General features: G+C 40.7%; 1 protein-coding gene across 1 annotated transcript in view; it reads left to right on the top strand.

Annotated features, from left to right (window-relative positions):
- LAMA4 (laminin subunit alpha 4) overlaps positions 1 to 24,271 on the top strand; it is a 557,086-nt gene that overhangs the window by 324,890 nt on the left and 207,925 nt on the right. The window contains exons 15-17 of the mRNA XM_069234539.1: positions 3,068 to 3,216; positions 3,405 to 3,549; positions 12,529 to 12,625. Of these exons, the coding sequence (XP_069090640.1) occupies positions 3,068 to 3,216; positions 3,405 to 3,549; positions 12,529 to 12,625 (391 nt within the window). The remainder of the gene's footprint in view (positions 1 to 3,067; positions 3,217 to 3,404; positions 3,550 to 12,528; positions 12,626 to 24,271) is intronic.

The raw sequence follows: 24,271 nt of genomic DNA, 5'->3' as shown, positions 1-24,271 counted from the left end.
TTTGTTTCAGGGGAATCGAAAGACTTGTCAGGTTCACCAAGTGTAGTACTTTAAAAGAAACACAATAGAGTAAATCTATACCAATACAGAAAAGGAATTGTCGACCTTAAATAGTTCTTTTGAGGAATAGAGGCTTTATCTGTAAGTAGCACAACACAGTATAGTGGTATACAGAGACTATAGGAATTTAAGCCTGGACGCTTACTCCTAGACAAATGGATTTTGTTTATCTCTATGATTTTGTGATTAATTATAAGCGAAGTCAAAAGAATATGAAGGCTGACACTTCATCCCAACAAGAGCAATTGGAGAACAAAAAACAAGTGACCAAAGATCCACCATTAATTGTACTTTAAAAGGAGATAAGTGATCATTCCATACAATTTATTAATGTATGTTGGGGGGTCATAGAAAGTCAGTCTATTGAAAAAGAGATCTGTTTATAAGAACATGAGGCATGAAAAAAATGGTCAGTTATTTCATGAAAAGGCTCTATATTTACAATCAGACGAGTTTAGACCGCATGCTTTCAGTTAGCGTTATGATTTTAAAATGGTTGGGCTAGGACATTTTCAACAGTAAGAAGATATTTTTGGTGGCCAAAAGCATCATGCTAAAAAACTAGGTGCAAACATGTTCAATTTGTACCCAAATTAAGAGTTCTCTTTGTAAACCTATAGGTGTATTCCACCAATACCATGGCATAGAGTGTTTATGGATTATACTGTTAGTTACCGAAAAGGCAATGTAGCACAGTGGTTTTGGTGGGTCTGGACCACTAAAATGGGGTATTTCATATTTTGTGTGCTTTAGTCTACCATTACATTACAGATAGGACATTTCTGAGGGGTTTGGGGCAGAAAGACACATTTTGCCATGAAATATTGCCGTATCCATGGATAATTACATACTAGAACAATGTTACAATCCACCTTGTGAAGGTCCTGGACGGTCCCATAGACCTATCTGGTAAAGAAATGTCACAGGGTATATGTGGGGAGCATATTACACTTTTCTGTTAAATTGGATTGATGGTAATTTAATGAAATATCGCTAATTTCTAGTGGAGATGGAACCTGAATTTTGGCACAGTATGGACTGGTGAATGGCTCTTGAAGGAGTGATGTATTCTAGCCAGGGGCATTCTAGCACATTTGCCAAGATGTGGGTCAGACAATATGAAATTCATGGTCTCAAATGAGCTTCTTTCCAATGTAATATGATTACTACTCACAGAATAGAATGACTGTTGTCTTTGCCCACAAAACTCTGACCTTCATGCTGGTGGTACTGTTTGGTAAAATTATACAAGTACCTCATGTCCAATTTTATTGACTTCTAACAGGGGATTGTAGGAAGTACAACCCCCAAATGTTTGCAAACATGTATATCTGATCATGTAGTTGTGCATATCATTAATCTTAAAATAAAATGCATTGGCATTTAAAATGAATAGATGGGATCCACAGCACCTACTCTCTTTCTGTCAGAAAATATGTGAAATCTAAGGTGAAGTCTGGTAAGGATAGCTTTAGAAAGGCACAACACAGGAGAATGTTAATGAAAGAGTGAGTGCCACAATATTCTCTAGCCTCTCCAATTCTCCATGCTGGCTTTTATACAGCCATAACAAATGGCAGTGACATTGGGCTAGAGGCTATCCGCCTCCGTGGTTCACTGGTATTTTTACAGGATTTGTAAGCAAAAAATTGTGTAATAAATGTCTGTTTTGTTAGTGTTTGTAGTGTAACAGCATAGCACCTGTAGATTTTAGATCTACTTGGCCTCTTACATATGTGTTGTGATAAGGTGCCACAATGCAGCTCCAGGGCATAAATTATGTATAGGGTGCATTGCTCTGATCTGCATGATAGCTCATCTTTAACTGAGTGTATGAGGAGTAGGAGTGGGTGGTGAGATCTTCTCCACCGGCAGAGTTAACAGAGATTTTGTCACTCTGCGCTCCACTTGGAGTGCGGAGTATGGTCAAAAACTCCGCTAGCCCTGGCAGCAAAGTGGAGCTCACCACATGCACACTGCAGTCCAGTTATGGGCCACACAGCACAAGCGCAGACAGTCTGTGCTTGTGCTGTATGACCTATAACTGGGCTGCAGTGTGCACTCGGCACGAAGAAAACATTGGTGGCTGCCGGGCATGGCGCTGCTGTAAGCTGCTGCTGAGGGTCAGCACCGGCACCAGCATAGGATCCAGGCCCCCCTACTTTCACTGCCCAAGAGCAGGTGGCAGAGGCAGGCAGAGGGCCAGACCACTTGCGCTACTCCTGCAGAATACATAGAGGCCCTTTGGATTCAATGGCATGCCCCCTTTTAATGCCTGCTCTGAGCAGGCGTTAAAAGTGCCGAAAAAAATTACGCAAGGAAATCTCTTAGGGGGGCTGAAAAAATGTTGCAAGGAAACCTAACAGGGGAACGCCCCCTTTGCATACATTATTCCTGGTGCAGGCATAATATAGTGCAAAGGGTCACAAAGTGGTGCAATGCATGCATTGTGCCACTTTGTAAATATGGCGCAGTGTTTTTGGCTATCTAACGCCACATTAGCGTAAAAACAATTACACTAATGTGTTGTTAGGATGGCACTAGGGGCTCTTAAATCATCCCCTAAATTTCCCCTGGGGGCTGATAAAAGACACTGCACACACCTGATGTGCCATTTCCTACCCGGGTACTTTGTGAAATGCTGTGACATCTACTGCAAGATGGCATTTATTATAACATGGAATTGTGAATGCGAATTGTCCTGCTTTTGCATGTCACATCCCCTAAGCTATCTGACTATGAGGCTGTCTACGAGATAAACATTTGACGCTTTTTGCTCTGTTGTCAAAATCAAGAATATCGTTTCTAGTTAGCCTTTCTGAAATTCCATCTAATAGTTTTAGCACTTTTTAAAATTTCATCTAAAGATTTGTTGACTAAAGTAGTTTCTGTAAATTATTTGTATTTCACTTTTGCTTGGGTTTCTCATGCAGTGTTTACAGGATTTTCCGACAGCTGAACGTCAGCTTTAGGTGTTTTAAGTGCCATTTTTATTTTATTTTTGTAGAATGTGTCCAGTTTTTCTGCAGAAGTTGATGGTGCTAAGAAAGAACTACATGAAAAACTGTCGAATTTGTCTCGCTATAACAAGGATATGGTGCAGAGGGCAGTGGACTATGCCCAGGAGCTGCAAGGACTGGCAGATGAACTGACACGGTAAAACACAGCTGGGGAAAGGTGGTGCATTTTGAGTGGTTTGCAGTGTACATTAAGCAAAGTCTGAAGTGTTTATAAATGAAAGGTTTTTAACATTATTCCGTTTTAGACATGAAGTAAGCTTTCTTTAAACAACAACGATTCATACTGAATGTAAAGTAATTGTCCCATCTCTGTCTCTGATGCAGAAGCTCCTCACAGATTATTGACACCAATGGTCTGGTTCAAAAAGCACTGAATGCCTCAAATGTCTATGAAAATATTGCAACTTACATTGAAGAAGCCAACGAAACAGCAATTATGGCATTCACCGCTGCAGAACGAGTAAACGAAGTAAGTCGTTTTGAAGTCTTGTTTTGATATCAGTTTCCTTTTAAAACTGCAAATATCGACCAACTCTAACTGTGCACTCTTTCTTCATTTGCACAGAGTTTGCTAATAATTACGCAGACAGGAATAATTAACATGAGATGCCAATTACCTAACTTCATATTATGGAGTAGTACATGTTAGAATCAACTGCAAAGATGAGGCTTGTGAGAATCTTTTATGCTGCCAGGGTCACTAAAGTCTTGTGGGGCCCCAATGTTGCAGCCTGTTTATGCGAAAAAGTATCCTGAGAAACATTTTGAGGAGGTTCCAATACACAGCATCAGACCTGGCAACTGATGTTGTCTGCCTCATCATGAATATAGCACAAAAGCAGGCTAGCTGGAGAAAATCAACACAAGCACCTTTGAATGAGTATGTAAGAAAGTATACTACTTGCATAAATGAGAATCAATTAACTGATATACCTTTTTTTTTTTTTAACTTGCATAAAGCGTCTAGTGAATTATTGTGCCTCACTATACTTTGCTTTGATCAAGTTAATGATTTACCAATCAAAGAAATCATAAAATATAACAAATATTTGGGAAGTATAATGTAGTCGGTAGCCTAATAATGCTGTCATATATTTTTGAAATAAAGGTCAGATTTATGAAAAGTGGCGCTGCACCTAGTGCAGGGCTATTTTTCTTGTGCCACTTAGCGCCCCCCTGATGCCACCATGATAGTGCTCTATTTAAAATACGGTGCACCATGGCGGTAGTTAAGGTGACTAGCGCCATAGTTTTTTATGCTAGTCCGGCACTTTGCAGGATTAGGGTAAAAAATGATTACGCTAATCCTGCAAAGCACCCAGAGGCCCACAGATTCATTTGCACCATTTTTACGCCCCCGGAGTGCCTGAATGCCCCTCTTGCATACATTATGCCTGGCGCAGGCATAATGTGGCGCAAGGGGTTACAAAGTGGCACAAAGCAAGCATTGTGTCACTTTGTAAACTATGGCACTGCATTTTTCCCATTCCAAAGCCACATTAGCGTAAAAAAAATGACACTAGCGTGGCATTGGAACGGCACAAGGGCTCCATAAATCTGGCCCTAAGTTGTTTGGAATTTGAAAAAGGCTTGATTTTGCAAAGAAAGAAAATAGGCTTGGTGTCAATAGGCGAGCATGTGACTAGGAAAACTGATAACTTTTATCTCAAAAAAGCACCATTTGTTATATTTTCAAATACGAATTATTTTTATCACTTTGTCATGTTTGAAGAGATATTTGTGAAATTAGTAATGTGTAGAACACGGAAATCTTGAAATCAGGCTTTAGGTTTCAAATTGTTAGTACCTTTAGGGCTGTGTCATTCCATATCTTAGAAGTTCTAGCTATTTTGCAGTCCTTGTGAAAAAGGTCACAAGGCTTTAAAACTTTCTTACCATTATCATAAGCTAAAAATCGAACTATATGTATGGGGGGGGCACTGTGAATACCTGTTTGTCTCTTTGTTTTAACTCTTTTTCCGAATATGTCACTTTTGCGTCTTCCCTGCCCAGTTGACTACTGAATTCTAAAATACTGCTCCCCAAATCATGGATGCTATTTAGGGATCACCAAGGTTCGCAACTGTGACCACTGGATTTTCCCATATGACCATGGACCAGGCATTGTGACCCCTAGAAATTCGTTAAAGTTGAGCCAAGAATGAAAGTTAAACAGTGCTCTTGTTACACTTTCGTATCCCTTAGCAGAAAGGGGGTTTGGCTGTCAGAAATAAACACAACCCAGCAGTGAAACTACAATGCACAAAGGCAAAATCTTGCCACCATCAATGAACGTAGGGCCCTGTCAAGAGCTGCTTTTGCAGCCTGTTGTGAAGGCAGTGTGATCAAACCAAAAGTAACACTTGCAACACAATTCATTCATTATTGCTACTTGAGAGGTCCTGGCAAAAAAAAGTAAAAAAAATGTCTTTCTTACGCTTTGTCGAGTTCCAGGGAAATAAGGCAGAGTCAAGGACAAAGGAATTGTCAGTAAAGGGTCAGGAATAACATAGAGACTAGAAGAGAGGAAGAGTGCATACCACATAGACAAGTGAGAAATAACAGTGACAGGCGAACAAAAAACTACAGTGGCACAGAGGAAAAGAGAGGTGAGAGACATGACAGGTGGAAAAATAAGAAAGACGCAACTAACCGAAAGAAATACAGGGAGAGATTGGAGTGACAAATGTGACAAGGAAACAGTCTAGAAAGAGACAGCAGTGAGGATAACTATGTGAAAAAGAGACATCAGAGTGAAAGGGGTGATAGGTGAGAGACAGGCTGACAGAGAAAGTTCAAAGAGAGAGCGGGAGAGTAGGAGACAGGAGTAAGAGAAGTAATTAAGAGAGACTTCTGTTATAAGGTTGAATCAGGCTTTACCAGATTTAATACATTATAGCACAAGACATCTCATGAGATCGCGCAAGCAACATAAGTGACATCAGACAAAATAGTACTGATAAAAGGCTTTGCGAAAAATTTCACAATTTGGTTCACAGATGCATGGATGACTCATTTGTAAGGCGCAAAGAGGTCCAGCATCGCATTTCACGCTGATCAAGAGTTGGCTGCTGGGGTAGGGAGTGGGGAGCGAATTTGTGCATCTTATATGACTTCCTGTCATGGAAGAAATATAGACCGTTAAGGTTATGACTCACTTCTTGCTATAACTCTCACCGAGAGTATTAATCACATATCAGCTACATAATTTCATACCGAAAAATCAACCCGTCTCCTATTGATGTTTGTGAAAATAGGACATCCCTGTAACATTGCTACATCAGACTCAATACAATTTACGTGCTTCATTACGTCATTTTTGACCCGTAGCCCCCCCCCCCGCGATTCTTTTTAGTACCTTCCCCTATTTATCTGGGTTGTATGACGAAACCACGAGTGCAATTACCATGATTGCATTTACACATGGGACTTACAACGCATCCGTCATTGCAGCGAATCCACTTACTATGAAATTTTTTATCATGAAAATGCCTTTACCATGAACGTTTTGTGGTAAATGCATGGTTGGGAAAGGCATATGCATGGTAGAAAATAAAATGGTAAGTATAACATTATATATATATATATATATATATATATATATATATATATATATATATATATATATATAATATTTATATATATATATATATATATATATATATATATATATATACATTATTATACATATATGTAGGTTTGTGTATATATTATGTATATGTTTGTGGTAAGTTTAAATATATATAATACGTATATATTATATATATTTTACAACCTAAAAATGCCCTTACCACCCCAAAAACCTTACTCACCCTAAACCCATAAAATGCCCTTACCACCCCAAAACCCATACCCATTCCAAAAACCTAAAAATGCCCTTGCCACTCCAAAACCCATATCCACCCTCAACCTATAAAATGCCCTTACCACCCTTAAACCCAAACCCACCCTAAAACCTAAAAATACCCTTTCCACCCTAAAACCCATTCCCTCCCTAAAACCTAAAAATTGCCCTTACCACCTCAAAACCCATACCCAGTCTAAAACCCCCCAAAAAATGCCCTCAACCCCCCAAAACCCATTCCCACCCTAAGAGCTACAAATGCCTTTACCACTCCAAAACCCATACCCACCCTAAAAATCTAAAAATGCCCTTACCACCCCAGAACCCATACCCAACCTAAAAATACCCTTATCATGCTAAATCCAATACCCACCCTAAAACCTAAAAATATCCTTACCACCCAAAAACCCATACCCACCCTAAAACCTAAAAATGCCCTTACCACCGCAAACCCCATACCCACCCCTAAACGTAAAAATGCTCTTACAAACCCATACCCACCATAAACCGTAAAAATGCCCTTACCGTCCCAAAGCTCATACCCACCCTAAAAGCTAAAAATATCCTTACCACCCTAAACCCAATACCCAACCTTAAACCTAAAAATGTCCTTACAACCTGAAAAACCATACCCACCTTAAAACTAAAAATAGCCTTACCATCCTAAATCCCATACCCACCCTAAAAACTAGAAATGCCCTTACCCCCCCAAAATGTATACCCACCCTAAAATCTAAAAATGCCCTTACCACCTCAAAACCCATATCCAACTTAAAAATTATATATATATATATATATATATATATATATATATGCGACCGGAACACCAACTCTGGAACAATGAATATGTTATTAACACAAGCAGAACCACGCTTCCATTAACCATGACTCCCTTTTTCTCTGCCTTAACCACATATGTGCTGAACAACACATATGTGTGGTTAAGGCAAAGAAAAAGGGAGATTACATCGGGAGAGGACGCGGTCAGGTAAGTGGGACTGGGGCAGGGCTGAGGGGTAATTTTTAGGGGTGGGGTGGATTAAGGGCTTGGGGCGGGGGTGGGTGGTCTGGTCATTTGGTGTTTTAGGGGCAGGGGATCGGGGCAGTTCTGTTTTTAGGGGCAAGGGTGGGGGAATCAGGGTAGTTCTGTTTTAGGGGTGAGTGGGGGGGTCAGGGTAGTTTTGTTTTGGGGTGAGGGGGTCGGGGTACTTTTGTTTTTGGGGTGGGGCGGGGTAGTTTGGTTTTTGGGGTGGGGGATCAGGGTAGTTAGGTTTTTAGGGGTGGGTGATGGCGTATTTTGGTTTTTGGGGGTGGGGTTTGGGGTAGTTTGTTTTTAGGGGTGGGGGATCGGGGTAGTTAGGTTTTTGGGGGCAGGGGGTCGGGGTAGTTTTGTTTTTGGGGCGGGGTGAGGGAGTTGGGGTAGTTTTGGTTTTGGGGGTTGGGGGGCCGAGTAGTTTTGTTTTTGGGGGTGGGAGAATCAGGGTATTTTGGTTTTTGGGGTGGGGGATCAGGGTAGTTAGGTTTTTAGGGGCGGGATGGGGGGATTGCAGTACTTTTGTTTTGAGGGGTGGGGTGGGGGATCGGGGTAGTTTTTTTTGGGGGGGTAGGGGAATTTGGGTAGTTAGCTTTTTAGGGGCGGGGGATCAGGGTACTTTTGTTTTTGGGGGTGGTGGGTTGGGGTAGTTTTGTTTTTAGGGGTAGGGTGGGGGGTCGGTTGTCTTTCAGGGCGGGTAGGGGAGGTTGGGAAAGGGTGTTAGGGGTCAGGGTGGTGGGAGGTATCTGGGGTAGTTTTGTTTTAGGGGTGGGGGTTAGGGTAGTTTTAGTATCAGGGGTGGGGTACTTCTGGGCCTTAGGGCAGGTGTGGGGGGGGTCACATGCTAGAACCATGCATGTTGTTCCACACATGCATTTACTAGGCATGCTTTTACAATGAAAAATCATTGTAAAGGCATGCGTGGTAAAGGAATTTGTGGTAACAACGCAGTCATTGTCCCAACCGCGTTGTTCAGGCATGTATATATACTGTATATATATATATATATATATATATATATATATATATATATATATATATATATATATACTTAAACCACTTAACACTTACCTGTATTTACCTGCAAAACCTTTACCACGCATACACCTTTACCATTCATGCCTTTACAAAATAAAAAAATAATACTTACATTAGTACCTTTACCACGCATATATATTTACCATTCATGCCTTTAGAATGAAAATGTTGTAGAGGCACGCGTGGTAAAGGCATGTTCATGGTAATGACATAGTTGTAAATGTAATAAATATTTCACCTGTAGAACATACCTTTACCATTGCTACATCAGACTTAATACAATTTACGTGCTTCTTCATGTCATTTTTCACCCGTAGCAACCCCTGCAATTCTTTTTAGTACCTTCCCATATCGATGCATTATTTTGTTTTTCTTGCTCATACATACAATGCAGGCTAGCATAATATTGTTGTGAATATAAAACTTGTGTCTACGTTTTGGCATCAGCAGTCACTAAGGCCAAGAAAGGTACTAAAAGTAAACAAGCATTTGTAATGCAATGGGTCTCACATTTGCTCGAGTTAGAGATATTAGCGTTGTAAACTCCTAACCAGACTTTTCTTGCCACATAATTTGAAAATGAAAAGTACTAGTTTCACATAAGCGAGCTGATTCAAAGTGCCACGGCATCAGCGTGAAGCAGCCCACAAAAGGAAAAAGAAGTTCACTCGCAGTCAAATGTATCGCCCAAAGTGCAAATAGCCATGTAACGGGGCAATGTCCAAGGTGGTAACTAAACTGCCCCAAGGAGAGACAAACATAAACCATTTACCAACGAAAATAAAGGATTTTTGAAGGGCATGCCCATGAACGAGTGATAGTGATGGGTGTGCGGTGGGCGTGGATAAAAGCCCAGACACATACCAACACGTCGGAAAAGCAGCGCTTGCGCGCTGCTATGCTAGACCTAAAAAGGAGCCTTGTCTATTGACGGTGATTTCCACTTCTTGCTCGTATCGCAGGTATTCTGACAACAAAGGGCAAGCTATGCGATACTAAAGGTGGAGCGAGAGGCTACCTTGTGATGTCATTTGAGATGAAAGGATGCTTGAAGTCACTTCTGCTGCCCTTGGAATTTTGGTGAATTATCATCCATGGTGGGAGTACTCAAAGAAGGAAGAGATTGGAGAAGTATCACCTCAAACGTGAGTGAATTAGGAGACAACAGCAACTGAATTTGTGGTTCCTCTGAAGACCAGGGGTGCACTTAGTCATAAGGTCCGTACTCTGGCACTGAGCATGGGCAAAGCTTCCACTGGTGCAGCAGGTGCAGTGACATCGGGGCCTAAATATCTGAGGGGCCCACCAAACCCTGATTACTGCTTTATTTGACAGTTCAAACAGCGGGCAGGGGGTCCATGTCCTTCGCACTAAGGCCCCTGACACAATGGATACACCACTGGCACTGAACCACTCTTGGCATCAAGCATAATGGCGACCCGGAGATGGATTCACTAAACCTTTTTTGGTCCAAAGCGTAGCTACACCTGGCAAGAGAAGAAAACAGATATGTACTTGGGCAAATAATCTGAACGGCAAAAAAAAGAATACCTGATTACCATTAGAAAAAATCTATGTGGTACATAGACAAGAAAGTATTCTTGTATTAATAGTTGAGCGAAGGATTCTTTAAATTGCTTGTTACATTTTTGGCTCCTCCGTTCCCAGTTGTTAAAGGGCGCTCTCCATTACCGAATACTGGTTGAACATGTGCCACCATTTCCTCACTGCCAAACAGCCACAACCTACTCCTGTTTAACTCAAGTAACTGAAGCCTAATATCACATATGGCACCTGTACAACTTTGTACTAAAACTCACAGGAAGAATATTTAATTTTAAATATATTTAATATTAATAATATTTATATGATAGATGGTATCAAACGGAAACAGCACAAGTAACTGCAACTCTTATACTTGACTAATCACTCACTCTGCGCTTTCATGGAGCACCTTGGTACCCATACACATATCCCTTCATCATCGCGTTAGTTGTAGTAAACGCTTTAGAAATAACCATATCACACAATACCGTCCCATACTGTACCATATCATACCAAGAGTACCACAATTGCCAGCATCAGCGAGGTGTTACCTTTCAGAAGTTCTTCCTGTAGGTCATGGCTCACCTTCCTCTTTATGATACAGTTCTAAGCTCTGCAGTGTTTCTGATTTCAGAGAGTCATGAAACATAAACAAGATCAGAGGGATATGCCAGCCTTGTAAAAAAAAATGAAAAGCAAGACCAAAGTACACAAAAGAAAATAATAGAATAATAGAAGCCCAAGATACAAAAAGGTACTGGCAAAAGTATTAGCAATGGATAAGGCCTTGTTAAGGAGCGACAGCTGGCAGAACTACAAAGTCACAGTCAGGATGGACATTTGGTCATCCTGGACAGTTTCAACTTTTTGAGTCCAAGTCTGAAGAAGAATTTATTTTGGTTCGGAAATTACTGAAATGGTGACGTAGTGTGAATCAATAACACCAGCCAGTAAAAGGAAATGTTTATGAATAAGGTATACAGGACTGAATTCTACTGGTGCTTTGGACATATATATCAGTGTTAGCAACTACAAGTAGTCAGCGGAAGGTTTTGTTGGCCTGCATCTCTTGGCTGTTCCTAGTGACAGCAACCCTCAGAGGCACTCAGCAGAGGAATTTTCTGCATTAAACTTTGCACATCACAGGGAAAGGGCAGAAATGCACCACGTTTAAAAGAATGCAGTGAATTCCTGTCTTCTGTTCCTGTGTTGGCACGGTTTTGGCTGCCTAGCGCCAACGCAGGCACCCTTGCACCATGAAGGACTGTTTTTGTGCAGGAAGGGGCCCTTTCCTGCAAAAAAACAATCAACTGAGGCACATTACCAGGTCTACAACTTCATGTAAGTCTGGGAATGCATCAACATCCATGGACGTTGCATAGAGACATCCACGGAACATCTCCCTGAGGCAAAGTAACACAGTGCAAAGATTTGCACTATATTGCTTTACTCCAGAGTAATGAAGCCACTCATGGCCACACAAGTTGGCCTTGCGTGTCTTCTTGCGTCGTGCTTGCATCACTTTGCATGATGCAGAAACAATGCAAATCCCCTTACAAATATGCCCCTTGGCACATGATGTTTGGTGTACCCACAGCAATGTGGCAGCCCTACTTGTCCATCCATACATTATATGTAAAAGTTCTGATTGTTCATTTTTCATAGTTTATCATGTAACTAATAAATAAAATAGCTATAGTTATCTACACAGTCCTCAAACGGATTGTCAAAGATGAGGTTAAACTAAAATAATCAACGGTCGATCCTACATAGACCATGAATAACCACAATTTGTTCATAAACTGAAGTTTCATTCTTTACATTGTCGCATGTTAGAATATTGTAGTCCGAAATACTGTCTGAGGTACGTATTGTGCCCTAAATATCATTTACAGAAATATTGTTCCTCTTCTCACCTCTAACATTGTTGCACTGTGGCTGATATGTTCTTAGGTGAAAACTCTGAGAAACTTGCCTTCTTTCCTTAGGCTGTGGTCGGAATTGATACGCAAATCAACTATCGTAAAGAAAAAAGTGAAATGCTGTACAACCAAGCAATAGAAATACAGGAAGCCGCAGAAGAAAGTAAGTGTTCTCTACTTCGTCTGTTCTTCATGCATTAGGAATATCTAACAGGTTGAGTGCAATTCCTGATGCAATCAGTCCAATGACTATCTGGGCAAAACATGTTTTACATTAAAAAAACACTAATTTTAATGTATGAATATTCAATTGATTACAGATCACATTCATAACGGTTATATTAGCCAAGGATTGTTTATATTATTATGATGTGTTGATCTGCAGTATAAAGGGGATAAGTTTCAAATTAAGGCATCTTTTTTTTTGTAAGTGATGGTGATACCGATAACATAAGTGCAAAAAGGCACCCAGTTTACAATCCCCTGGTATTCACAGGATGACATGTATGTAGTAATAGATTATATGACACTGAAACTCCATTTCTTAAATTTTGAGTGGTAGTCTTAACAGGTCAGGATGTGAACTGCATTATAGGAGAGCACTGTGTGTGAAGGAATGACATAATGAAATAAAGAGATGAAAAGTTATCTGATAAAGAAATATGACAGAGGCCTAGAGTGAGGAGCTGGCCAGAGCACATAATGAAATATGTATACATACTGTTTCCTTGCTTCAGGGATTGAAGCGCCTAAGCAATTCTTTTATTTGAGGAATGTCCTATTGAAAATTGCACTTTGTATAGGTGTGCATATTCAAAATAGAGTGTACCCTCATTTGGAAGAGGTGTGCCTCCTATCAAATGAGGGACTCACTGCTGCATGCTTCTATTACTTATGGCCTGATTAGAGTGTGCGAAATGGCACAGCATCGCCAGGATTGCAGGAGACGTTACCTCCGCCATCCTAAAGGACAACCCTCTCTCTGCATTGATAGGAACCCACATCATGGTGGTTCCTTTCTGTGTACAAAACATTTCGTGGATGGCCGCCATCAGTTTTGACAGCCACTCACTAAGCGTTTTAAAATTCTTTGAATCCTCAAACCCTGGGAGATTCCTCCTAGGGTGTGCGAGTCATTTATTTTTTTTCTGTCTCGCGCACTGATAGGAAAATAAATATATCACACTATTAACCCTAAATAGGGCGAGTGGTGTAATATCCTTCCTCCAACGAAACCTATTCCGTTGGGCTGTCAGAGGAAGTAAGTAAGTAAGTTTATTGACACGGTTAATTAAAACCATCACAATTCCAAAATGCATAATAATATAAATACTGTCAGAGGAAGTATTTCATGGATGGAACCAAGAAGAGCACCTTCGACAGAATACTTAAGATCTGCCCGTCTCTAAATGAGGCAGGCCGACTGAGGGTTTGGCGGGCAGTGTACTCTGTTTTTTTATGACAGAGCACCCAGTACCAAACTCTAAATAAGGCCATGGATAAATAGGCCCCTTAGGAATGTGATGAATGTTAGAGTGAACTGTTGGGCTATAGCACAGAAAAATCCACTAGTGTGGTACAATATGGTAAAGACATTTTGTTTCTTTTGTAGTAAAAGATAAGCACTGGTCCATGTTACTGAAAAAACATTTGCACCAGAGAGCAAAAATTTGAAAATAATCTGAAGAATTGTTCTAAAACGCACTTTTTTTTACTATAAAATATTTTATGTGTGTTGTGTACATTTTAAGAACACAATCTTAGTGTGTGAGCAGCCTTTCAGGACAAAATAGAGCAAACTAGTTTTACACTGTTTAGATGCTTATGTAATGTAATAAAAAGCAGAGCAAACTGATTTTGCTTCAACCACATTTGAAAACTGGGGAAATTGCATTTCTTATTATGTGAGTATGTTGAAAATAATGTGAAAACAGTTTTTGTCATGTAGGTCCTGGTTCAAATATTGTTTGACACATTTCCTATTACACAGACAGCACAAAGTTTGCAAATTGATTTGGATTTTTTTTGCAATCCCAAAACAATAAAAAGAGCACCATGGCCAGGGCATGGGACAAAGCATTTAAAACAGTTATAAGGAATATTTAAATTTATAGGAATCAATGTGGTTGTTTGCAGTGGGGAAGGGAGACGCCCGAAGGCCCAAGTGGAGGTGCCGGCACTGATCAATTGTAAAACAAAGGGAGAGGTGAACAGCAAATTTAGGCCCTGATTTATACTTTTTGGGGCAAAACTGCACTAATGCAGTTTTGCACCAAAATGTTTAGCACCGGCTTGCACCATTTCTGTGCACCAGCCGGGCACCGAATTTATGGAATGGTGCAAGCTAGTGTAAAAACAAAATTACGTTAGTCAGGTGGGGCTGGCGGTATGGAAAAATTGGGTTTTGCACCAAAAAATGACGTTAGGCAGGTTAGAGTAAAAAAAAAATTACTCTAACCTGCCTAGAGTCATTTTCTGATGCAAAACCATCCATACCATCTATACCACATGACTCCTGTCTTAGGAAAGACAGGAGTCATGCCTACCACCCCAATGACCAGCAAAGTGGACCAGGGTCCCCTGGGCAGGGCCATTGCACCCTGTGTCATGTATAGGAGCCCATTTCAGGGCCCCCAATGGCACTTTAAAAAATAAAATAAAATACTTACCTGTACTTACCTGGGATGTAGTCCCCCCATTCTCTGTTGTCCCTCTGGTGTGGGTGGGGGTGTCCCTGGGGCCTGGGGAGGGCACCTGCGGGATAATTTCATGATGTTGCACCATGGAAATAGGCCCACAGGTCACCTAACGCCTGCCCTGAACCTGGCATTAAAAAATGTGGCAAAGCAAGCTTTGCACCATTTGTTGACCCCTCCTCCCTTCCGTGCACTATTTTTGCACTGGAGTATAAATATGACGTTAAGGCCATAGAGTCATTTTTTGCACGGGAAAGCCTACCTTGCATCTCATTAAGGCAAGATAGGTTTCCACATCTAGAAAATGACTTTAACTCCATAAATTTGGCGCTGTATGGGTCTAGCGCTAAAGCATAAATATGGAGTTCATTTGGCACCGAATTAGAGTAAAAAAAAAAATGACGGTAATTTGGTGCAGAGTATAAATATGCCCCCTTAAAGCGCTATGATGTGGAGCAGATGAAAAAATTTACTTAACACTTTAAGGAAAGTACTATTAGTTACAAAGACTGGTGAAATCCCTAAACTTCATTAGCTATAAATAGTGAAACATATGTTTTCTTAGAATTAAGAGTCTTGTGTTATATGAGTACATCTTTTCATGGAGACTAAGGGATATGTTAAACCAAGAAGCACTCCATCTTAAGAATCTTGTAGTTATATAATAATTTAAGATTTATAGGAAAACAATTGGATTCTGTATTTTTGAATTTTTTACTATCACCATGTGTAATATGGCTTTGGATCCAAAAATCAACTGTAGGTGCTGTACTTCTTATAGTCAGCCAGGTTACCTGTAAAATCACATTTCAACATTCATTCATAAAATGAAAGCTGAGTCACCAGAAAGCCAAAGGTAGTGGAAATGACATTACGCATGCAACATGTTTCCAATTGCCTCTTTCTTATAGTTTATTATGTAATATTGCTGTTAGCATTTTTTATAAGCAAGAGTTTTTGTTGCCATATATTTTGACTTCAGTTCTTCAATGGAAGAAGAACTTCCTGTACCTGAAGATTCTGGGAATTGTATGACTTATTTTAAATACTTGAAGATGATTGCAAAACATTGAATTCTAATATTACTAAAATTAAGCATGTGTGAAGCTTAAGTGGACAGGAGCATGAATTTGTTAAGGAATGTAAAGAGAGGAGAGTGTAAAATTTGAGAAATGGGAAAGATGTAAGTGAAATTTAGTACAAATTGATGCTGATGGAAATACAGCAATTTGAATGTGAATCCGAGGCTGATAACAGAGCATGGAAAAAAGAGTTGTGAATGTGCTGCGCTTCAGAGGCCCCACAGGATAAAATCAATAGAGTTGGTTTGAGAGAGTGAGTGTGAAAGGAGCTACGTTGTTGACGATGAGTTTTTGGTTGGCGAAGACCAAATATTTTCCAGAATGTATTATCTGTGTGAGAAGACTGCTTAGTTCAAACTGCCTCATAATTGGGTGGGAAGTTCTCAGTTTGCTCTCATAGTCCCTGAGTTTACCATATGAACAAAATAGATGATGCTGTTGGTTTGAAAAGAGTGAAGTATAGGTTTGGGGAATGGTGTTGGATGTGTTAGGTGCTATGATTCTGTCTGTTGGTGTGGCTATGAATAATGTAAAATTAGACAATTATCTACACTTGTAGATTGCCTTGCTTCTAACACTGCTGGAGCACTAACTAAAATCAAGAACTAGTGGCTATGCATGTTATGATTATGCAGAACTGTCTTGCGTTAGATATCCTTCTTGCAAAGGAGGGAGGCGTTTACTGTGTTTTGAGGGTACAAAAGTGGTGGACCTTCATCTCAGATATCAGTAAGCTTATTAATGCTCTCATAAACAATTATACTAATATTTCTTATGAAGCGAAAGCTTTTAAGGAGTATGATTTTTGGAAATCAGGTGGTTCCTTATTTGGTGAGATTGGAAGGGGATTTAGAAGGGTTGCTAAATCACCTGATAGCTTGGGGAAGGAGCATGCTGCTTACTATACTAACCCCAGCAATTATTGTGTTAATTTGCACAATTGTTCTGTTTCATTTATTTGAATTATTTGAAATGGCACAAATTGTAGATGTAAGAAGAAAGAGTGAACCCAATGTAAGAGAGTTTCCAACATATTCTTTGGTGATTTTAGCTATATATAGCCTCAGTTTTGGGAGTGAGACAGAAGATATTGGGTTTCTATTAGGGATGCTGTCTGATTCCCTTTTGATGTGTTGCACATTTCGGTCTTAATATGCTTACCCAATTTTGTTTAATTACTTAATAATCCTGCAACTGATAGTCTTCATAGCAATTGATGTATGTGTCTTTGACTGATCCAGTGAGATTTCTGCTGCATTTGCATTTGCATTTTTCAGTTTCCTATATTGCATCTAAATGTTAAAAAAACCTTCATGGTTTTCCTAAATTCTTGATCTTGAACTTCCTTTTGGGTCAGTCCTTTATTATTGACTGCATTTTTGATTGCTGTTGTAATCTTATCTCTAAAGAGACATTACCTCATAGACACTGATGTCAATACCATGGCTGACCCTGCAAACAGGGCACAACTGAAATGCAGATTGTCTAAGAGATGGCACCACCCCACAACCCTTACAATGCTTGGCTGTTTTGTGGTTAAAACTATCTGAAAAATGTTGTAATCTGCTAAATCCTCCAAGCTTGCAAAGGCAACTTTCAAGTTTACCAACATTTGGCATGATACTCCTCAACATCCTGCAAATCCTATCATAGGTCTAGGGACCCACACAGGCAAATACAACTTGTTCAACGTGGTTGAGCTTGCACACCCACTCATCAAAGTTATTTGTCAGTATGGAATTGTTGTCACTCTCAAGGATACAAAGATAACTGAATCAATGCTAGGCTTAGGCAGTTTTGATGGAATTGGTCCATAAAACTGTACATTTTAGTTTGTTGTATATTTTGGCTACACACAATATGAATGGATTAAACTGTTACTTATTGCACTATTTACAAGTGCTGCAAAACCTCGCTACATGTTGTTTTATAATGGTCGGGTACAAGACAGAACTAAACCTCTAAGAGCATGATGCTGGTGAAAGGGAAGGAAGTTTAGAGAGAGAAAAAAGAAAAAGATGTTGATGAAGGGTGGCAACTGCTTTACGAGCAAAGTACACAGTCCTGGATGGCACATTCAATGATGGTTACCAAGGAAAGGTTTGAGCAGGGATGCTTATGCATGAGGTGAGGTGAGGTGCAAGGAGGGATCTAAAGAAGAAGAGAGGTGACTGATATGTAGGACAAGGATACTTATGGAAATGATTTATGGACGTCTGCATTTTCACTCCATTAAGTTCCCTGATAAGAGCACATTACTTTTTAAATTATTGATGTAGCGTGGAGGCAGGATTATTTCAGGGGACTGATCGGACCCAGATACAATGAAGAATTTTGCTCATGCATACATATGTCAAGACGTGTCCATGGTACGGATTTAAATTGTTGCAGATCACTGGCTGTGGTGTGTGGGGCTGCATAGCCTTGTATTGGCTGGACTCTTAGAGAGCAGCTTTCCAGGGTACTAATGCCCCTTTCTTAAGTGCCCTACTTTAAGGAGGAGAATTTCCAAGGGGTGCAGCTATCATTAGTGCAGCAGGTGCAGTGGCTATGGCTCTGATGGGCTGTCCAATCACCAATATTACCATTATATTTCTTTGCATGAAGGCCCATGCCAGTCTTGCTATGCTATTGGAGTTTCCAGCAACAGGTTGCACTCTTAGGGTGCAGGGTGTGTTGAATCTGCAATAAAAGGACACAAACAAGACGGGTGAACATGTTAAAACACAAATACTCCAAATGCAGATGAGTACAGCTACTCATGCGTTGCTAAGGAATAAATAAAGGCAACAAGAAGGAAGTTGTGTGATAGGGCTCGTAGTCTGGGTATAGTAGATTTGTTTCAAGATTGATTGGCACATTATCATGACAGGTGACTGAAAATAGCAATGATAAGTGGTACATATAGTAATTTGGGACTTCTTCACAGAAACACAAATAGAGTAAGGGGCCCGAAACATTTACACTGATAAAAGTATCAAATGGGAAAAAAAAAACAATGTGTTTAAGTAGATGGCAGAAGGGAGGCTGATAGGCCTCTTCCACCAAATTGAAGTGTGAATGTTGTTGATTTTCCCATTGTGAACTGTACCTAAGAAAGCAAAGGCTCATCCATCAGTTATTTTACCCTAAAAGAAGGCCAGGGAATGACATTATTGAGTAAGATGCCTCCTTAGTGGCATTTTCAAATGTGGATAGGGAAGTTGACTTGGTTGGATGTATTTGAGAGGCTATGAAATGGCACACTGTGACATAAAAACGACTTTTAACTGTTGCTGGTATGTCCAGAAAGGTTTTGTCTTTTAGTTAGAAAGAACTTTGTATACAAAGACATAACCTTGGCATGGTTTGACGTATGTGTGTTAATTCTTTGGAAGTAAGTGGTAATATTGGTCAGAGAAAGCACAGATATGACCCACTATATTTAGATAATAACAACAACAAAAATCTGACCTTTTATGCTATGGCAACTGCGTTGAGGGTATTGTTGGCTCTTGAAATGATGGAATGGTGGGCTAAGCTGGAATTTGGAGTGCAAACCTGAAAACTGAGGCACATAATATGAGGAGTATTGGGTAGAAAGAGCTGTAAGCTGAGACTTGCACAGCAAATAGAAGAACCATTGAACAGTGCATACCAATTTGAGCCACTCAATAGGATAATTTCTAGAGAGAACACAAAGGGAATGATAGTATCACAGCATGCCTCATCCAGAGCCTGAAGAAATATGATCAAATCATCTCATTCTAATGGAGCTCCACCAGCAATATTCGCCAGCCCGCACTATCTTCAAAACCAGCTTCATCATTTACAAAGTCACCAGGACTAGCACCCCCAGTCATCTTGCAGACCAGCTCACCATCTTTGGTGTTTCTCAGCATAGTCAGCCAAGACACTATCAGACTGAAGACAACATAGTGTGAAAAAACAAGGAAGCAGACATTTTCCATCTATGCACCCATATTCTGGAACAACATCCCTGTGTATATTAGGGCCTCCCCACCGCTTCTCCAATTTAGGAATGAGTTGAAGATACACCTCTTTAAAGGACACTAAATCATAATGCATTAACAGCCGACAACCAGTTGCCTCCCAGAACACAGAAGTTGGGAAAATGAAACACACATATGAGAGAAAGCAGGGCAAAGGAGAAAAGCACATGAACTAGAGAAACCAACATGGAACAGCAGAAGAGGGATGCACACAAAGGAGACAAGCAGAAAACACACTTGTGGAGTGCTTAAACAAACAGAAACTGGAGATAGAAGCACAGGGGGAGAAGAGTACACTGATGAAACAGAGCAACATGGACTGGAGAGAGGGGTACATGAAGGAAATTGATTAAAAAACATGTTTACTTGTGGGGTACTTAAGCAAAAATAAAATAGTAGTTCCCTACAAGTGAAGCTTTGGAAGGACTCAAACAAAGAGGCTGTTCTTCAGGGGAGGGGAACTCAAGATAGACAAGGCAGGCCATCAACTAAAAAGTAAACATATGAGAGTTAATGGTAAGCAATGGGTGCCCAATGTAAGATCTGGGTAATCTGCTTTTGCAACCTCACATCTTGCGCTGGATTGTACGCTCAACCAAACAAGCATTTGCAATGCAACGGGTCTCGCGTTTGCTCATGTTAGAGCTGATAGCATTGTAAACTCCTAACCCGACTTTTCACCTATCGGCAAAAGTGCATTTATGTACGTGACCCGAAAAAGTGCAATTAACTATGTAAAGCGCTCGACTTCTGCCAAGCAAAATCGCGTTAGTAAATTACAGAAAAAGTAGTCCACGAGCCGGACATAAAACAGCGAGCCTCGCATGTTTTCTGTACTTGGTCGATGCGCTCGTGAAGGGCTAGCCACCGGAAAAGGCATGACGTATGCATGCCTTCGACTAAGGAAAGCAAGCAGATTTTATTAGGCAAGCCCACGAACCAATGAAACACACTGACGTGACGTCGATAGGGCTCCGAGCCCTTTTCTAAACACTAAAGCGTCTCGCTGCGATACGCATGCCTGCGAGCTTATGCAACGCAGGCTCGACCCTAAAAACAGCTCCTGCAATCTAGTTGGATAGCTGTGTGCTCTGTGTGCTCATGAGAGCACACACTCATGGACGATACACAGAGCACAGCACCCTGAAGGAGCTGTATACATAAGAGCGGTACTTGCACAGAGCCGGTACAAGAATTTTGCTACATATGCAACTTCCCGCTAAGAAACAACTATCAACATCCAAACGGGCATAGTAGACAGAGCACTGGCCGCATACCGTTATAAATACACGAAGATCAACTCTATATCTAACTGATAACCCTGTAGACCTATCAGATTGCTACACAGATTTGCTGTTATCATCTCAAGTACAGAGGCCCTGAAGCGCAGGCTAAAATGGCGGGAACGCAAGAATCTTTCCAAATAGACTAACAGCAGTCGAATGAACCTGTAGTCCCTTAAATGTCCCTGTTCATTTTCTGCAGACACATTGGTAGGAGAGCCTCTCAAAGTGCACTTTTCTATGAAGGGTCCAATTTAAAGATAGATGCATACGAACACCTGGCATGCAATTTAAATAAAAGCTTCTTCATTGTTCCACTATCATCTCAAATCGTCCTTTAGACTATTACTGCAACGTTACAAATACTGCTATGACCCAACACTAATTCTCTGCTGCCATCTGGTGGAAATGAACGTTGTACTCATGTTTTAGGCTGTAAACGTAATTTGCAGCTCTCTGAAATTCCTTCACTCCCGTTTGAATTCTGGTGTTCGCCCTGAGGCCTGAGAACCTCTGCCCCTGCTGCTGAAATCCGCCCAGATAGGAAAGCAAGATAACGGTTAACAGGAGCACATCGCCCTAATTTCTCATGGAGCTGAATTACAACACCACGGGCTTGATTTAAGAAAGTTGCCACTGCAAGTGCAGCGCCACTTTTTTGCGCCCCCTAGCACACCCCTAACGCCACCATGTAGTGAGAGAACTAGCTTCAAACCTTTTGACACTAGTTCGGAGGTTTGCAGAATTAGGCCTATATGTATACTTTTTTTTGCACTCCATTTGCGTAATTTTGTGACACAAAAGAGGTGTAAACTTACAAAATATAATTGTAAACAATGGTGTACCTCCTTTAAACTCCTGCTCTGAGCAGGCATCTTTTGGATTTCTTTGCTTCACTTTTTCAGCCCCCCTGATGGGGGAACGCCCCATTTGCATACATTATGTCTGGCATAGGCCAAATGTAGTGCAGAGGGTTACAAAGTGGTGCTATGCATGCATTCCGCCACTTTGTATATTTGGCATGGCGGTTTTGGCTTTGTTGGGCCACATTAGCATTAACAAAAAATGTTGCTAATGTGGCGCAAGGAGGCGTTAGGGTCTCTTAAATCTGCCCCCCACGTTTGGCAACTCTGCGACTTTTATTGTTCAATCCATCAATTCAAGCTATCAATTCCCAGTTTATCTTCCCAGTCTGAAAGAGAGCAGTGGTTCTGTTTCCAGAGGATGGCGTCTCAATGCAACGGGAAGGGATGATTTTGGCCACAAACAGTTTTTTAACCACAATTAAAATGGCTGATCTAACTATGTACAGTCTACTGCCCACTGAATCGTCTGTTGCCAGAACTGGACTGGGAAACCAAAGGAGCCCTGGCAAATTTTGTGAGACCAGCCCCGATACTGTGCATAGCAAGTAAGACTGACCACTACAAAAATATGGGGAAAATGGCAAAACTGGTGCATTCTACAACACATTTTTCATTACATATTCAATCGTATTAGTTTTAAAGCTTAGCAAATGATGACCTTACATTGCACGAGGATATGGCAATCTTTACTTGGGGCTCTATTAATTTCCTCACTTTCACTCTCTATCAGTGCCTCTTGTCTCTCCATAGCCCCCTCTTTCACAAGTATTTCATTTGTTTTATGGCACCTGTCTTGCTAGCGTAGGGTGTTGGAGCACTATACATACACAGATAATGACTCATACGTGTGTATATCAGTGTATAGAACATGTTACATAAGACAAAGGGTACTTTAAGGGGTAGGATTCACATCATCGATACTGGTAGGCATTTTTTAAGAGTGTTTCAGTGTTTAATTTGTGCTTGTTGTTTCTGGTACGGAGGACCAGCACTTATTTTCGAGGGCCGGTGCTTATTTTTCTGTCTGAAGCATTTACTGCAAGCAAAAGACACATATAGGGAAGACGGAGAAAGAGAAAAATGAAAAAAACATTACAGAGGGAGAAAACAGAAAGCTGCAAAAGTGAGCTGAAGGGGAAGGTAGTGGCGGTAAGTGAATTAAAGAGGCCTAAGATGGCTTCAGGATTACGCTGCCTCACTATTCAATTTTTGCACATTAATTTGCAGCAGGCGTGTGTTTAAAAGGAGGTCTTTGGGCACTGGCACGTTTTTTATTTACAATTTAAGCACAGGAGTATTTGGTCTGGGGAGCATGAACTCAGGATTCAGAACGTAACACAGTGGTTAGGGTCGACTATACTAAAAATTTATTTTTAGACAAACAAACCATTTTAAAGAAAATTAGGATGATCAAAGACTGGGAAAAAAATAACTTTTGAACCTGTACCATGCAGTTTGTATGCAGCCCTTTGATGGCAGGTCATAGCTCACTGTGCTAGAGTATGATTGTAACATATGAACTGCACAGTAACAAAAGTGTCTCTGTGACCAAAACACTATCCCACTGAGGCTTGCACATATAATACTGTCCTGTGATCTGCATTGTACACGTTATTTGCAGCAAGCACATTAACCCTCTGCGCTACCTTAGAATAGTCAAAACTGCCACTAGACAACTCTACACTAGAAACCTCTTGCCAGCAGATACATTAATCACCAGTGTTCTCTTGGCACTTTTATTGTTGCCTGAAAACTGTTGGAAAGGAACCCTGCAGTGCCTTTAAAACTGCTGCACTGCTACTAAACCAGCCCTTCAGTAACAAAAGGAACCCTCCCATACCCTTCCATCCTCCCGGGAAAAACCTGGAGCCAAGTCCGACCAATCTAGCC

Source organism: Pleurodeles waltl, chromosome 5, assembly GCF_031143425.1.
Source record: "Pleurodeles waltl isolate 20211129_DDA chromosome 5, aPleWal1.hap1.20221129, whole genome shotgun sequence".
NCBI lineage: Eukaryota > Metazoa > Chordata > Amphibia > Caudata > Salamandridae > Pleurodeles > Pleurodeles waltl.
The sequence above is the reverse complement of the archived record's forward strand: the minus strand, read 5'-3'. Positions and strand labels throughout refer to the sequence as shown.